The sequence below is a fragment of the Phyllobates terribilis genome, unplaced genomic scaffold (genome assembly GCF_046119375.1).
Source record: "Phyllobates terribilis strain yellow unplaced genomic scaffold, ASM4611937v1 Scaffold_13__5_contigs__length_258822181, whole genome shotgun sequence".
NCBI classification, from domain to species: domain Eukaryota; kingdom Metazoa; phylum Chordata; class Amphibia; order Anura; family Dendrobatidae; genus Phyllobates; species Phyllobates terribilis.
Window position 1 is genome coordinate 126,002,381 of NW_027362773.1, and position 12,195 is coordinate 126,014,575.

General features: G+C 44.7%; 1 protein-coding gene across 2 annotated transcripts in view; it reads left to right on the forward strand.

The window, feature by feature from the left end:
- The window catches only part of SLC25A45 (solute carrier family 25 member 45), a 44,786-nt gene that overhangs the window by 830 nt on the left and 31,761 nt on the right, over positions 1-12,195 (forward strand). Inside the window, exons 2-3 of one of the 2 annotated variants that reach the window (XM_073658612.1) lie at positions 2,345-2,416; positions 3,410-3,478. In XM_073658612.1, coding sequence (XP_073514713.1) covers positions 3,442-3,478 — 37 coding nt within the window. In that variant the 5' untranslated portion in view covers positions 2,345-2,416; positions 3,410-3,441. Of the gene's footprint in view, positions 1-2,344; positions 2,417-3,352; positions 3,479-12,195 lie in introns of those variants that run through there. The other variant, XM_073658613.1, reaches the window with a different exon arrangement.

Below are 12,195 nucleotides of genomic sequence, written 5' to 3' on the forward strand. Positions count from 1 at the left end.
GCCTTGCCACATGACTTAGCATAAAAGCCAAACCAGAATCTCAGTTTGCTGACAGTGTTTCGGGGTGTTGCCCCTCATCAGTGAAAAATATGAGATCTGATTTGGCTGGGTGAGAGGCTCTTGACTGGGCTCTAAGGGACAACGTTTCTCTTTGTGGAGAATGACAAGTCAAGCCTGGCATATGCCAATAATCTCTTCAAAGAGGAAGAGGACTAGAACTGTAGCGCCACCTATTTTATCCTCTTCCTCTCTGAGGAGACAATTTGCATATTTAATTTCAAAGCGGAGCATGTATCATGGCTTATAGGTCTCCTCACTCTGATATGTCAGGCTTGGCTTGTCACTCAGAGAAATGTTACCCCTTAGACCCTAGTCCAGAGCCTCTCGCCTAACCAAATCAGATGTCATACTTTGCACTGATAAGGGGAAACACCCCGAAACACAGAGTCTGTAAATTGAGATTCTGGTTTGGTTTTTATCCTAAGTCATATGGCAAGGCTTGTTAAACAGTCAATATTGACTTTTAGGATTTCTGCTTCCAATAGGTGGCACTAGAGTTCTAATCCTCTTCTTCTCTGAAGAGACAATTTGCATATTTAATTTCCCAGAGGAGCATGCATGGCTTATAACTCTCCTCACTCTGACATGCCGGGGTTGGCTTGTCATGATAACATAAAATATATTGATATGTTTTTTACACACTTTTTGGCCTTTGATTGGTCACTTTTAAGAGTTATAAACAGCAATAATTTACTTTTATCTACATTAAAGGTGCTGATTACTGATTTTCACTAGATTATCAAATGTACATTCTGTTGTTAGGATTAAATATGTTGTTTCAGCCTGACAACTTTTGTGATTAGGGAGGAACAGAGTGAGAGTGTGATGAGGAGACAGAGGTCGCTGCTGCTTTCTAGTATATGTCGTTTCTCACCCCAGTGCTGGATTAACATCTACAATGCTCAGTAATGCCCTCCATGCTGCTGCTACTACTGAGCATGTGTTACGTAGAAACAGGAGAGACAGAAACCCTAGCAGCTGATGAGATGAGGTAGGCAGAGCTTCAACATCCAGACTTTTTAGTAGGGTGTTTGGCATCTCATATGTCACTCCAAAATCCTTCTAAGGCTGCGTTCACTTGTTGCGGGTTTTTTTTGCAGCTTTTTTTTAATGCATATTAAAAGCTACTTTTTACAGTACCAGCAAAAGCTATGTGATCTCAGAAATCTCATGCACGCAATCATTTTTTTCCCCTGACTGAATTGGAAACCTGCTGCGTTTTTGAAAACTGCAGCATGTCAATTCTATCAGCGTTTTTGCAGCGTTTTTTCACCATAGAAAGCAATCAGACAGTGTAAAAACCATGCATTTTTGCTGCTTTTTTGTTGAATACAACTAACCTTATTAAACGTGTACTGTAGATAAGTGACACACATAACCCGCACCAAAAAATGCAGCAAAAAAAACAACAAAGCAGCAAAAAATGCAGCAAAAAAAAAAGTAGCGAAGACACAGCAAAACCTGCTTTTTGTAGGCATCTTCTTTGTTGGCTTACCTGCAGAAAAAAACACAGCAAAAATGCAACGTGTGAACATAGCCTAATACCGCCTTCAATTAGTGATAAGAATATAAAAAAGACCGAAAAGGAGCCCTACTAAGGATTAAACCTAATGGTAATCGGGTCACAATCCATAATACTGTAGCAGTCCTTATTGGTGAATATGGCTAAGCAGAAATCAACATATTGTGATCTATCAAGAATAATCATATCCCCCCTAGTCACAGGACTTGACCAATATCTTTTAGAACACAAAAGAGATCTCAACTCATCCTTTAAAAAATTCCCACCTCCTCTTTGATTACACATAATCTTGCAAGACCACATAGTACTGTCCATGTCCATCACTGGAGGTGGTTTTGTGTTTTTGAGTATAAAATCCATAAAAAAACCTGACCCCACATCTTCTTGCCTTTTTTTCCCCTACAACTTTGTCAAAAGGCACAGATTAGGAATACTCTTCTATAATTACCAGTTCCGTATATTGCAGCCTGTCATGTGTTTTTATGAATTTTATCTATTTCAGTTTCTGGGAAAAGAGGGTAATACAAGTACTAGAAGAACTTGTTATAAAAATATCATTTTTATCAAATTCTGACACTTTTTCAGCTACTTTTAAACCATAAGCCCTTCAATATAATGTTAGAAAAAGCTAGTACAAAATCATATTATTTTAAAATTGCCACTGAAACGCAAGTTAAAAAACAGCAGGCATTTTTTTAAAACATGCATGTTATCCTTAACTGTACCTTAAATCTGAAAAGAAATGTCTTATCTTTTTGGCAGGTCTTCAAAGCAGCTGAAGCGCCTGCTACCGTGGAAGTCACATTGACATGCCCAACATTACTAGGTGTCAATGTAAGTAATATTTATGTTAAAATGCAACCCTAACTGGTATGTAGATTTTCTGCTGGTTTTCTAATATTTTTTTGGTCCTACTTCCAGGAGGGCTGGTTTTCTTTCCTTAAGTTTAGTGTTTTCTTTCCTATTTCAAATTTGCACCAGATTGTGAAAATCAAACTATTCTACAATGCATATTAACGATCTGATGTATTAAAATGTTACAAAAACAGTCAAATAAAATATGTTTAATGTCATTAATAAATATTCATGTTTAAAGGGGTTGTCCACTACTTGGGCAACCCCTTCTCAATCAGCATGTTTGCCCCTAGTAAAATAGTAACACTTATACTCACTTCCGGTTCTGTCGCTGTTCCAGTAGTTTTGCCACTCGCTCTCCCGGGGATCGCATCACATTGTTATGTCACACGAATAAGACTGGCTGTTCACATCCTCTTGATGTTTGATTCGTTCGAAGTCGAGGAGAGTAAAGCCAGTGCTAATTGTGTGCAGGGATTGCATGACATAACAATGTAACGCGATCCCCGGGAGAGCCAGGGCCAACACTCCTGGAACAGCGCCAGCCCCGGAGGTGAGCATAAGTGTTGTTATTTTACTGGGGGCAAGCAGGCTGATTTAGAAGGGGTTGTACAAGTAGTGGGCAACCCCTTTAAAGTCAATAAAGCCACAGCTACTCTGCGGCTTGAATTACTAGTCCAAAAGGCTCAGGAAGCATCACCCCGCTCCACTTACCTTGAATAGCAGGTCTCTTCCTACACACACTTAGGAAGAGACCTGTCAGTCTAGAGTAGTGAGGTGGGGAGAAGTCTCTGGTGACGTGCCTCTTTGACTAGTTGCATGGTGCCTTTTTTTTAGTATGATTACTCTGAAACACCACAGCGTCTCTTATTCATGTTGACAGGTTCCCTTTAAGTGGACACCTACTAGTTAAACTTTACATATATTGCTGACAACTCAAAGTTCGAGCTGGTCCTTTTTCCTGTCTCCTAGGGTAAAATCCACGTGTGTCTGGTGAGTCTGCAATGCCTTCTGCTGAATTTATTGCGGGGTGGATTTCAGGTAATGTAGAAATACATAACAGCACATTCTATTTGTGCATAGTCTATGTGCTATAAGCTTCATTTGAACTATATAAATCCCAACTGTGTGCTCATTATTAAAAAAAAATAACCTTTGTACCTGTTTTAGAGGCTATTCTGTCTATTCAGATAAGATATTTCCTGCAATGTTCCATGAAAACTATGTTTGGAGATATGGAAACTATGTAGAAAATGAGAGTAAACAGAAAGAGTGGTGCTAAGGGATAGCGACATGCTGCAAATGGGGAAAATTATGTATATGTATATACAGTATATATATATTGCACAAGGGATTATTGACATGTTTCGAAAAACAACCAAAACTTTAAAATTTAAAGGCCTATTTCCATCAAAGATATTTATGGCACATCCATTGGATATTTATCCTCACTTATCCATGGAAATGTCTGAGGTAGAGACTGAATGGAAAAGTGGACGCAAACGTGCTCAGCTGCTTCTGTGACTCCCATAGAAGTGAATGGAGATTGTGTAGTAGACATGTACAGACACTTCTCCATTCTAAGTTTATAATACAGGTCTGTACATGCAGGACAGAATGGTTAGGCAGCGTGTGTGAATTTAAATATGGGAGAGAAGTATGGATCTGGTCTGGAAGCTTAAACTCTCCATACACATTAGAGAGCTATCTTCCCTGACATTCCTGTTAAACAAGAACTCTTGGTTTAGAGCTCCTGTGCTATGGGAGAGCCGCTGCCAAATGTTTCTTATCTCCTAGATTGAAATCCAATGGAGCTGATACTTCTGGATTCAGGCGACTATGGTCTAATTTTTATGTACCTGTCTCAGCTACTAGGCTGGGCTTTGCTCCATTCCCTTATGGACGCTGCTCTTTACTGTGCTCCACATCCGGCATTACATGTTGCCCGGCATGGCTCAATGACATCGTCATTCAAGGCATTTTAAAGTCAGACACACCTCAGATGTCTAAGTATTCAGTCAGTATAGTGTTGTGTTCAGTTGCCGTCCATTTTTGACTAGCCACCATTCAGTTAAAGGGGTTGTCCAGTACTTTAGATTACCCCCCCAATGTATCCCCCCGGGGCGCCTAAGGATTTTTGTAATTAGCTTACGTTGCAGATACTGCCTGTGAGCTGCGCTATCACTGGCTGCTCACAGGCATCACGTGACCCCCAGCTGCAGCCAGCTCTGACATCCGCTGACGTCACGACAAGTGCTGGCAGCAGCTGGGGGTCTCTGTCTTCCGCGTTCCACGGTGGATGCCAGGCTGGGGGCGGGGTTACCCCCACCGCGGCACACCCGGCATCCACCGCGCACTCTTCCACTTCCCTTTCATTGGGAAAGCGTGCGGTGGATGCTGGGCATGACGCAGGGGGTAACCCCGCCCACAACCCAACAGCCACCTCGGGGACCCCAGCGCTGAGTCACGTCTCACTTGTTGTGACATCAGCGCGGGGTCACATGATGCCTGTGAGCGGCCAAGGATAGCGCCGCTCACAGGCAGTATCTGCAACGTAAGCTAATTACAAAAATCCTTAGGGTCCCCGGGGGGATACATTGGGAGGGTAATAGTGATGAGCGAGTATGTTCGGTTAACCCTTTCGCCGAGTATACTCAGCCGAGCACCGAGTATTTATAGAATGCTCGGGCTTTAAGTTTTCGTTGCTCTGGGAACATGATTTGCGACTGTTTGACAGATTTAATACATGTGAGGAATGCCTGTTTTTCCAGCATTCCTCACATGTATTAAATCTGTCAGACAGTTGCAAATCATGTTCACGGAGCGACGAAAACTTAAAGCCTGAGCATTCTATAAATACTCAGTGCTCGGCCGAGTATACTCGGCGAAAGGGTTAACCGAACATACTCCCTCATCACTAGAGGGTAATCTAAAGTACTGGACAACTTCTTTAATTTAGCTGCATCTTTGCTGCAAACTGCTTCTGAGACCTGCTGGTTAACACATCATTTACTATAAGCATTGCGAACTGTTATAAGAGGCTGATCTCATTACGCTGCATATTGCTATGCAGGGGATTCTACAAATTGACAAATTGCACACTAATTCTGAAACCTGCTGGTTAACCCATAGATTGCTATAAACATTGTGGACTGTTACTAGAGACTTTTTACATTACAATGCAGTCTGCTGTGGATGCCACAAGCTGCATCTACTGCTTCTCAGATGTCCTGATTTAATCAATGTTTGCTGTAGCATTACAAACTGCTGTTTGGAAAGTGTTCACATCACGCTGCAACAACAACTGCAGACTCCTGTGGTTTCTATCACTTTCATCTAAGTTCTGCTTCAGACCTGCAATTTTCCTCTTTATTTGCTCTTCTCTGTTCATCTGGCTTACTGTTTCCATATGAAAAGCTGGCACTAGAAGTAGCACAGCTCATTTATGCTCCGCCAGCATTCATCTCAGCAGTAGTGTTGAGCCACCCCCGTAGTGTTCGAGTTCGGTTCGGTTCGTCGAACACCCGTGTGTTCGCCGAACTGTTCGTCGAACACCTTCGAACACCGTTAAAACCAATGGCAGGCAAACAAAAACACATAGAAACACATAGAAAACACCTTCAAAGGTGTCCAAAAGCTGACAAACTGCTCAGAAGACACAACTAACACATGGAAAAGTGACAAGTACATATAGTCATGCGAAAAGAAAAGAGGTGGAGGAGTAAAAGGAGGGGGAGACACAGATATAGGCATGTCATGCCCTTCTAAAATCCAAAAAGTGAGAAGCCGACACGTTCAGTCCGCTCCTGCCCGTGCCACCTCCGTGTCGCCGGGTTTGTGCCAGAGCCGCGGTGAACCCTGACGGCCAGCCCCCCTCTCCCAATACTGGTGCCTGTCCGCTGGTGGGTCGAGCGAGCCCCCCTGTGGTGGAGGCAGCTCTAAGCTTTTTAATTTAAATTGTCTCTCTAATTTGAATGAATACACTTTAAATCCATTTACAAGGATCTATTGGAGGGCAAGTCTCATGCCAGCAGCCACGTAATTCCAGCTCCAGTAGCGTCCACTAAAGCTGCTGCAGTTAAAAAGCTTTTATAAGGATCGAGCTCGGCTGTCCACCGCAAGGTATCCTACTGCCAGTCCCAGCCCCTATGCCTTGGGGTGCCTCCTGATGCTCTTCACTGAGTATCCCGTGGTCCCGAAGCATTTCCTTTGAAATAATTAAGTGTCCAAACTACAGGTGGTGTAGCTTGCTTAACAGCCGGGATAATCCGCTGACTAGCAGACACTGCTACTAGGCACAAAGTATTTCCTGGGCTAGATGCAGTTAAAAATTTGTAATTAGATACTCTCGTTGGATGCTGAGAAAGCATTCCATAGAGTCTCCTGGCACGCCATATATGATTCTCTTAAAAAGCTTGGGGTAGGGGTCTAGGGGACCCTTTTATAGCCAATATCACGGCCCTGTATCACAATACGTCACCTAGGCTGAAGATAAATGGAACTGTAGCACCCTGAGGGCTCGGTTGCTACAGAGGTATTGCACCTCACCCAGAGGTGTGATATCTCACTCTCAGGTAAGGATGGAGTGTGGATCAGGACCCGACACCTGCATGCATTACACCACATTGCCGTGGGGCAGGACGACCAATATGCCTCTGAGAGGGGCACGACAGTCCCTGTCCCTGGCTGGAGTGGGGGGAAGGAACACTGAGGAAGGGGAACCCTGTAGTGCAGGAGCAGGGAGGAAGCAGTTCCTGGGTGCATTGAGAAGGGAGTATAAAAGGTGGGCACCATCTTAGTTCAGTGCAGAGAAGTCTGAGCAGAAGTGGCAGGGAGCAGGGGCTCTGCATGAGCTCTGCTCCGGAGGCGGGCCTAGTAACAGAGGCCCAGGCCTGGAAGAGGGAGAAGGAAGGAAGAGGAGCGGAGAAGGCTCCAGGAACGAGGAATGAAGGGATCCCAGGGGTGCGGACGGGCGAGTCGCCACCGCACGCCCGAATCCACCTGCGTGGAGGGGTCAGGCCAAAGGGGGAGACCGGTCCCCGAAACTAGTGGAGGCAGGAAACGACCCTCAGCTAGAAACCGGAGGCTGTGACATTTTATGTGGCGCAGCCCCTCGCTACACCCGCTAGGAAGGCACCACATAGGGTCAGGGAAACTGGCGCCAAGTTTACCAAGAGGAGGCCCGAGGCAGCCGGACAGAAGGGTTGGTAAGAAAGGCCAGACAAAGGACACACAAAGGGGGTCCTGTGAAGCGCTCCAAAGTTATCTGGGAGTTGTCTGAACTCCTCACCTGGTGAGCACAGTACGACGTGGGCAGCCGTTACCTGCAGACGTGGTCTGGATAATAAGAACTGTGAGTAAAGGCCCTGGACTGCATCACTGACTCCGTGTCGTTACTGCTGCTGCCCTGCACCATCACCCCCATCCTCTGCATACACTGCCCTGAGGCTATACTCCTCCCGTGGGGAGTTATGCTACGCTCTGCTGCACCCACAACACCAGCCTCAGCGGTCTGCCCTGCAGCGGCGGTTCACTCTGACCGCAATCCACGGGTGGCGTAGTCGGACATTTAAACATCAAAACCACATAAATAGTTCCGCCACTGGTTTGACCACCCTGAGCCACGGAACCGGGTCGCCGCCACGAAGACTACAACCACCAGCATCCACCAAAAAGGGTCCGGCTCCGGGTGTCCCAAGGCCCAGGGGGTGTATCAGAACATTTTCATCACCTTTCACAATCACCAATGGGACAAGGCAGGGATGTCCTCTGTCCCCTCTCTTATACATCCTAGTGACGGAGCACCTGCTCTCATCAATTCGCAATAACCCCAATATTAGGTGGATTGAGGTGGGAGGCACCGAGTAAAAGTGCTCTCTATTTGCTGATGATGTCCTAGTATATATCACTCAATCACATATATCCATCCATGCTGTTATGGCTGAAATAGATCACTTTGTTACATGGTCAAATTTTAAAATCAATGCAGCGAAGTCTGAGGCCCTCGATGTCTCCCTCCCCAAATCCATATAGGATTCCATCCAGTCCAACTTTCCCTTTGCCTGGCCCTCACAGGGTATCAAATACTTAGGAATTCCTATTCATAGAGGCAAAGTACTACATCTGGGCAATAAAAATGAAAAAAGCATATACAGAATGGGAGGAATAGAGCTAAGCAACAGTACATGTGAAAAAGACTTAGGTATACTAATAGATCATAGACTGAACATGAGTCAACAGTGTGATGCAGCAGCAAAAAAGGCAAATACAATTCTGGGATGTATTAACAGAAGCATACAGTCTAGATCACGTGAAGTCATTATCGGTCTTTACTCCTCTTTGGTCAGACCTCATCTGGAATACTGTGTACAGTTTTGGGCACCACATTTTAAAAAAGACATAGACAAACTGGAACAAGTTCAGAGAAGAGCGACCAGAATGGTGACTGGTCTGCAAACCATGTCCTATGAGGAACGGTTGCAGGATTTGGGAATGTTTAGCTTGCAAAAAAGAAGACTGAGAGGAGACTTAATAGCTGTCTACAAATATGTCAAGGGCTGTCACATTGTAGAAGGATCATCTTTATTCTCATTTGCACAGGGAAAGACTAGAAGCAATGGGATGAAACTAAATGGGAGGAGACACAGATTAGATATTAGAAAAAACTTTTTGACAGTTAGGGTGATTAATGAGTGGAACAGGCTGCCACGAGAGGTGGTGAGTTCCCCTTCAATGGACGTCTTCAAACAGAGGCTGGACAGACATCTGTCTGAGATGATCTAGTGAATCCTGCTTTGAGCAGGGGGTTGGACCAGATGACCCAGGAGGTCCCTTCCAACTCTTCCATTCTATGATTCTATGATTCTCTCCCATCTATGTTATCTTAATTTTGGGCCCTTTATTGAACAACTCCATACAGACCACGGTTGGCAAGTTAGAACTGTAAGATTCACTACGTGAACCACTGGTGTTTTGTGGAAAAGCACATGTACACTGTGTTCCAAATTATTATGCAAAAAGTGTTTAGGAGTGATAAGGGAAGAATTTGTTTGTTTGTCAGTTAAACTCATTGATGGTGATGTGTGTCAGGGCTCTTTATATCACTGTAAGCAATTGCAGACACCTGTGCTAATTAGTTTGGCAGGTGTGTCCAATGAAAGGCAAGACTACTTAAGAAGGCTGTCTCACATTATTAAGCAGCCTACATTTTCTGCCAAAATGGGAAAGAAAAAGGATGTGTCGGCTGCTGAGAAGCAACAAATTGTGGAGTGTTTAGGTCAAGGCATGACTACAATCAACATTGTGCGATGATCAGGATGAAGTGTCTTGGCAATCAAGAAGTATGTAGCTGATTCACAGTACACAGGTGTGCGTGCTGATAAGGGCAAATTGAGGACTCTTTCCTACAGGCAATTACGTCAGGTTAAAAGAGCAGCGGCAAAAAAGCCTTGTCATAGCAGCAGACAAGTTTTTGAAGCTGCTGGTGCCTCCAATGTCCCCCGAACAACAAGATGCAGGGTCCTTCAGAGGTTTGCAGCTGTGCATACGCCATCCTGTCGACCTCCTCTATCCACTTCACACAAGCAGAAACGGCTCCAGTGGGCCAAACATTACATGAAGACTGATTTCAAAACTGTTTTGTTCACGGATGAGTGCCATGCAGCGCTCGATGGTCCAGATGGATGGAGTGGCGGATGGCTGGTTGATGGACACCCCACGCAAACACGGCTACAGCGCCAACAAGGAGGAGGTGGAGTAATGTTTTGGGCTGGAATCATGGGGAGAGAGATTGTCGGCCCCTTTAGGATCCCTGAAGGCGCTAAAGATGAACTCCATAATGTATGTGGATTTTCTCAAACAGCACTTCCTGCCATGGTTCAAGAAGAAGAACCGTGTATTTCACAGCAAGATCATTTTTTTGCATGATAATGCACCATCTCATGCTGCACATAAAACATCTGCATCTCTGGCTGATATGGGCATAAAAGGGGACAAACTTATGGTGTGACCCCCATGCTCCCCTGACCTCTACCCCATTCAGAACCTCTGGAGCATCATCAAAAGGAGTGTCTATGATGGCGGGAGGCAGTTCACATCTAAGCAACAGCTCTGGGAGGGTATTCTGTCCTCATGCAAAACAATTGAAGCAGAAACCATCCAAAACCTGACAAATTCAATGGACGAGAGAGTTCAGAAGCTCCTTTCGAACAAGGGGTCCTATGTGAAAATGTAACATCACCTAGAATAAAGTTTTGAGTTGAAAACTGTTTGATTTCAGTTTCTAATAACCTGCTAATGCTTATAATTTCAAAAATGACCATTTTTTTGGTCTTTATTAAAATGAAAAGGTTGATCGAAAAGTTTGGGGGATCTAAGAGTGTGGAAACCCAGTAGTCATGATTACTTCGAATTCTGACAATATGAGGGTCATGTTGCAGGTAGTGCAGCAAGAAGGCACTTATGTGTCTTGCGCATCTCGGAGCCCCAAAATTATTTTCCGGGCTAGATGCAGCTAAAAATTATTATTAATTTTAAATCTGGTGGAGCTTAGTATAGATGGCCTAATAGGATCAGTGCTGCACACTGCTACAAAGCCCAAATTATTTTCCAGCCAAGATACAGATAAACATGATTAATAATTTTAAATCTGGTGGAGCTTATTATAGATGGCCTAATAGAATCAGTGCTGCACACTGCTACAAAGCCCAAATTATTTTCCAGCCAAGATACAGATAAACATGATTAGTAATTTGAAAGCTTAAAACGGTTGGTAGGGTGATTTTAACCAATCATCAAGCTTTTACTCTCCCCAGGATGACACAGGGGTAGAAAAGTCGTTTCGGATCCATGATTTGTTCATCTTTATGAACGTGAGTCTGTCTACATTATCAGTGGAGAGCCGCATGCGCTTATCTGTCAGCACACCACCAGCAGCGCTGAACACACGTTCAGACAGAACGCTGGCTGCGGGGCATGACAAGATCTCCAAGGCGTAAGTGGCTAGCTCCGGCCATTTATCCAGATTGGAAGCCCAAAAAGAGCAAGGGTCCAGTGACACAGTCATGGCTTCAATGTTTACTTGGAGATACTCCTGTACCATCGTCTCTAGGCGTTGACTATGTGTCAGACTTCTTGTCTCCTGTGGCCTTGCAAAGGATGGGCTAAAAAAGTGGTGAAATGATTCCGCAAAATTGATGTTACCAGCAGATACTGTGGTTCTGTTACGGTTTGAGTGCTGAACACTTGACGGTCCCACGGTTGGCAGGTTGGAACTGTGAGATTCACTACGTGCACCACTGGTGTTTTGTGGAAAAGCACATGTAAGATTCTGCAACAGTCTCTGCTGATACTCCTGCATGCGTGCATCCCTTTCTATGGCAGGAATAATTTCTGCAAATTTACTTTTGTACCGGGGATCTAACAGTGTGGCAACCCAGTAGTCAGGATTATTTCTAATTCTCACAATTCGAGGGTCATGTTGCAGGTAGTGCAGCAAGAAGGCACTCATGTGTGTTGCGCATCCAGGAGCACCAAGTCCCTGTTGTGTTGGTGGCGAGGTAACAATCATGCTTCCTTCCTCTGTCCTCTCCCCCCAACCTCGCACAACAGAAATGTGATCAAGGTCTCCCTCATCTGATGAGTCTTCCATCAGTTCGTCCTCCACTTCTTCCTGGGCTCCTGCACCTTCCTCACTAGTTTGGCTGCTACCATGCGCCCTAGTAAAACCATCTCCCCCACCCTCACATGCCTGCCGCCTT